At 35.0% G+C, this 6,065-nt stretch overlaps 1 protein-coding gene across 1 annotated transcript in view; it reads right to left on the reverse strand.

The window, feature by feature from the left end:
• The window catches only part of LOC119838875 (AT-rich interactive domain-containing protein 5B-like), a gene marked incomplete at its 3' end in the record, with an annotated part of 54,611 nt that overhangs the window by 9,362 nt on the left and 39,184 nt on the right, over nucleotides 1–6,065 (reverse strand). The window contains exon 4 of the mRNA XM_038365017.1: nucleotides 347–576. Coding sequence (XP_038220945.1) covers nucleotides 347–576 — 230 coding nt within the window. The remainder of the gene's footprint in view (nucleotides 1–346; nucleotides 577–6,065) is intronic.

Consider the following 6,065-nt stretch of genomic DNA (forward strand, 5'->3'; position numbering starts at 1 on the left):
AGATTTATTTATTGTGTTTGTTTCGACAATTTATGAGTGAGTTATTATCGTAATCCAGGTGGGAGGTAAGAGGTATAGTAACTCTTGAATAACTTAAATTGACTTTGATACTCGTGTACATACATATAAATGTGAAACTGTTTGTTTGTTTGTATGTTAGATCGTCAATCACACTGAAACTACTGAACGGATTTTGATGAAATTTGGTATACAGATAGAGTATGAGCTGAATTGGGTGATGGGATACTTTTTATCCCGATTAAACGTTCCCTTGGGATAAAACAGGAGTCTTGATATCCGGGCGAAGCCGGGCTAGGCTAGCTAGTCGGAGCCGTCTAGCAGTTACATAAGAAAGAGACAGCAACACTCACACATAGCGTTCTTCTCCCTCTCCACGTCGCTGAAGTCGAGCCGCGTGTGGTGCAGCGGCGCAGTGTGCTTCAGCTCGGCGGGCGGTGCGCACGCGCCGCGCCACACCGCACGCAAGCCCCAGCGCCAGCCGCCGCCCGAACACACCCACGAGAGGAGGTCCTCGGCTCGAAGGACCACTTTGTCGTTGATCGCCAGCACTTCATCCTGGAAAGGGAACGGTTTTCTATTAAAAAAAAAAAACAATAAGCTACCTTTAAATTTTAATTATAATATTACTAACTGCGCCCCGCGGTTTCACCCGCGTAAGTCCATATCCCGTAGGAATATCGGGATAAAAAGTTGCCTATATGTTAATCCAGTTATCCAGCTGTCTGCGTACCAAATTTCATTGCAATCGGTTCAGTAGTTTTTGCGTGAAAGAACAACAAACGCACACACATATTTACAAACTTTCGCATTTATAATATTAGTAGGATATAGGGTGATATCTATTTGACTATTAGAAATTAAATAACTATTTGAAACTCACAAAATACTTAAACGATAATACTTTTATAAATCTTCACAAATCTGCTTTATATCTTTATGTATGTAGAAATAATTTTCGTTAGCACATAAAACGCTGAATAAATAAGAACAATCCATTAAGGAGGTGAGCGAAAACTAAATAATTAATTAGCGATAAACCTCGCTCAATGCGGCCCTGTGGAATTATTTGAAAGGGGGCGGGAGGTGCACAGGGCCGCACTCGACGTTTCGTTTGACGATTTAATTTTGCTTAGCAGTATAATACGTTTTATTGGGATAATCGTTAATTTTCGGAAGATGAATAAGTCTATATAGTATATCCGTTTTCAAAAGAAATTAATGTCTAATAACTAGCTTGTCGCCCCCCGGTTTTCCTTCGGAAAGCGAATTCCCGTGGGAATAAAATATTTCGTTTCGGTAAAAAGTAGCCTATGTCACTCTCTAGCTTCCTAAATATCTGCAGAAACAAGCTATCTATTTACCAAATTTAATTGCAATCGGTTCAGTAGTTCTTGCGTGAAAGAGCAACAAACGCACACACATCCTTACAAACTTTCGCATTTATAATATTAGTAGGATAGGATTATAATAACAAATACACAAAGTCCGTATCTGCGCATCTAAATGAAGGGAGAACTAAAATTGCTTTCAAATAAGTAACAAGGCGTCCGTATTCTGGGAGGCGGGCGATATCGATGCGATATAGAAACTATATCGCATTATATATTTGTAGATATTCAAATATAATTACTTAAAGTCATTATATCGATCATTTTAGTTGCAACTGGTTCTAAATAAGGAAAATTCGTTCTAACGAAAACCGGGTGTTGTGTTTTATATAATAAACAATTAAAATATGAAATGCTACACGCTCGACCCGGCTCCGCCCGGATACCAAGATTCCTGTTTATCCCAAGGGAGTATTTATTCGGAATAAAAAGTATCCTATCACACAAATCAGCATACCTTGATTATTTAACAAATTTTTTTAAATCGCTCAAACAGTTCACTCACTTCGTAACAAACAAATAAACAAAAAAAATCTCGTCTACAGAAAAAGGTTCCCGACGTCTCTGTCGGAGAGGCTTCACTCCAGACTCCAACAGTGGACCATATAACAACAATTTTCCGATCGAACACAATAGAATCACGTCTTTGCATCCCTACTAATATTATAAATGCGAAAGTAACTCTGTATGTCTGTATGTCTGTTACACTTTCACGCCTAAACCACTGAACCAATTTTGATGTAATTTGGTATGAAGGCAGAACTGCATGTAGGCGGATACCTAAGAAAGGATTATGATAAATTCTACCCCCCAAGAGGATGAAATAGGAATGTTTGTCCCGTGAAAATTTACTAAGACCGCGCGGGCGAAGCTGCGGGCAACAGCTCTCTTATATAAGTTTAGATTCGTTCAGAATAGGGAGTTCAATTTATGCTGGCATTTTGTGAGAATGTAGAAAAGTAATACCCGCCTGCTATGTGCAGTAATTGTTTGTTTGTCTGTCCTTTAATTGAAATCTACTAGCCTATATTAATCTCAATATATATATATACTAGCTGCGCCCCGCGGTTTCACCCGCGTAAGTCCGTATTTCGTAGGAATATCGGGTTAAAAACTAGCCTATATGTTATTCCAGTTGTCCAGCTGTCTACGTACCAAATTGCATTGCAATCGGTTCAGTAGTTTTTGCGTGAAAGAGCAACAAACACACACACACATCTTTACAAACTTTCGAATTAATATTTATTTATTTATTTATTTATTTATAATCCTTTATTGTACAAACTTAGAAACAATAAGAACAAAGTAAACAGAAAAAAAAACATCGTTTGTACAAGAGGCGGCCTTATTGCTTAACAGCAATCTCTGCCAGGCAACCTGGTAGAAAAGGAAATAATATTAGTAGGAAGTAGGATTATGTTTCACGTTGTTTGTTCGCGATGGACTCCTAAACTACTCAACCGATTTCAATGAAATTTGCACACACATGTACAGTTTGATCCAACTTAAAAGATAGGATATATATGTATAAATGACTAACCGGGCGGAGCTGGGGCTTGTAGTTATGTCGTATGTTTTTATTTTTTATTTTTAATATTTATACGTGAGCTATTGACAAAAATCCACATCAATCGGTTCAGCCGTTTCCATACTAACATCCAACAATATTTCCCATTTTCATATTATATATTAATATTATACTAACAGTCCACCCCGACTTCGCCCGTGGTACATACAGCCTATAGCCTTCCTCAATAAATGGGCTATCTAACACTGAAAGAATTTTTCAAATCGGACCAGTAGTTCCTGAGATTAGTGCGTTCAAACAAACAAACAAACTCTTCAGCTTTATAATATTAGTATAGATTAAAAAAAATCACAGAAACAAACAATACTTTTTATTATCTGCATTATAATAAATAAATTAATTAAAATTATAATTGTACCACGTGTCGTTGTGTGCGTCACGCGCTGTGCGTGTGTTTGTGTGCGTTGTTTCCTTGAAATAGGGTGATATATACATGGTGTTCATTTCATTTGGAATTAGTTTTTTTTTTTATTTACAGATAACAATTATCTTAAATAAACAAAAATCAAAAGTGATAATTTCACAATTATTTCTATGATCGGTAGTTTCGGTAGAGGCGTTATTTCGTATCTGTGGTCGTTTAATAAAAAGTATTGCGTTTGAGTTTAAGATATGTATTTATGTCCTATCCTATCGTATATTTTCAACATTACAAAATGAAACTCTAAGAATGGATATTTGTAACTCTTTGTAACACCGTACGGGCCCCGAGGGCCCCAGCACAGGGCTCTCAAAATAAATTATTTACGGTTAAAGACATTTATCTCTCTAAAGATTAAATTTACGTTCATTAAGATTCATCTGGAAGTAATAACTAATATCGCAAAACAAGGATTAACAAATCCTAGATACAAATGTTTAATTCATTGAATTTTAGGTACTACGAATGAAGAACTTTCTCGCCTTTTTATTTATTTATACTTTGAATTGTTACTCTCCTTCAGATCTGATAAATTAAATACTAGATTAAAAAAATAAATAAAAAAAAAGTTAACTCATATGATATATCAACTATATTGTCTCACTTGCTCTCACGCAGAGTTTATGTAAAGAAATTATTTAAACCCGCCGATCCTTATCAGGATAATAAGATAAACTCTTGAAATTATTGTATTGCTACCGGTCAGAATTAAAACAGTCGGTTAAAAGTGGGTCAAAATCGACTCTACAGGAGTCTGTTACATACAAATATACGGATAAAGCGACCAAAAGCTTCTTAAGAGCACGATTGGCATTTACCCTAGCCCATTCTATTATTTCTAGAACTGTGACAATTCTATAATATACTGGCTGCACCCGGAAAACGCTGTTCTGCATTACTCTGATCATTTAGAGGTATGAATAATAGATGTTAGCCGATTCTCAAACATACCCGATATGCACACAAAATTTCATAAGAATCGGTCAAGCCGTTTCGGAGGAGTATGGCAACGAAAACTGTGACACGAGAATTTTATATATTAGATTATTAGATAGGCGAAAGTTTATAAGAGTGTAGCGAAGCATGTTTCTCGTATGCGTTATATAAAGGATAAAAATTATATACAGGATAATAATTATACGTAAATTAAGTAGTGAAAGTGATTTAGTATATTTATTCTGGCACAAGTCAGTGTTCTGCTAACCTTGTCGTCAAGTACCCACAGTCACGTAATAAATAAAAAGTGTTTTTAATTATATTTCTTTTATGTCACCGTCGGCAATGGAGCTGGTGGGTTGCCTGATGGTAAGCGCTAAGGTCGTTTTCAGACCTTACGCCTCTACAAATGGATTGTCGACTTTGAATTGGAAAGGGATTAAGAAGGGATTGATGTGGTGAATAAAGGAATTTAATGGGAAGGGTAAGGGAGAGGATTGTAAAATTTTACTCATTATTGTAAATTTCTGAATTAACACACTTAATTTTAGAGCTATCAAGCTAGCGACATAGAAATGCTACAATATTCCGATATATCACCATTTAAAATTTAAATGTTCAGAAACATTAGCTGTTTAACACACGACCTTCGTTTAATAAGATAATATTTATACTGAGTTGACAAAATACATTGTCATATGAAATGTAAAATTTATCACCGCGTTTATTTATTCATTAACAAAAACGAATCACGCTGTATACTGTGTCACGACACACACACACACACACACACAAAATTGATAGCTCGGTCTATGAGTGCATCGCTCCTGACATAAGGGCAGGTGCACACTGTTGGGTATTATTATTGTTAATATTTTTGCACTTTTCTAAATTTGATCGTTTCCAACGGATGTCGTATGCGATTTGTTTGTAACAATGGTTATACGGATGTATGGAACGATAAAAAGCACGTAGTCACGCACCTTCTTTAATTTAAAAAAATAACTTATCTCTAACATTGGTACGCCATTTAAGTATTTCTATTTGGCATTTAAATGTGTGTGATTAAAAAAAAGTGTATGACAAAATATAATTAAAGATAATAAGATTTTTATTATGTATGTTGTTTCACAAAAGACCATGAGCACATCGAAGCATTTACAACAACTGTTTCACATGTTATTCACCACATAAGTCTTTTGATTTATTTAAAATAACTTCATTCTGTGAAATGATGAATAATTAATACAAAACTACTTTTTAGTTATTTTTATACATACATTTAATTAATTTACTGGGTATCTTTTCAACCAATGTTCTCGAATTTAAAAATATATTCTCAATAATGATAAGATTTTAATTATTATTACATATAAAGTAAAGGTAATAAACTCAAATATTATAACAAATAGATCGATACACACTAACGAAAATAATTGAATATACATTCACTTAAATGGTTATATAAATGTATAAATAATTATATAAATAACATAAATAAACATTCGGCATATGCAAACACAGCTTTATGGACATAAATTCTCAATAACACGAAATGGGGTGAGGCGGGGGGAGGGCGGGGCGCAGGGCCGGACTCGATGCGACAATCTATACTGATAATACAAAAGCTGAAGATTTCGTTTGTTTGTTCGGACGCGCTAATCTCGGGAACTATGGAATAAATTCTAAAAATTCTTACACTGTTGGATAA

Source organism: Zerene cesonia, unplaced genomic scaffold (assembly GCF_012273895.1).
Source record: "Zerene cesonia ecotype Mississippi unplaced genomic scaffold, Zerene_cesonia_1.1 Zces_u006, whole genome shotgun sequence".
Lineage (NCBI taxonomy): Eukaryota > Metazoa > Arthropoda > Insecta > Lepidoptera > Pieridae > Zerene > Zerene cesonia.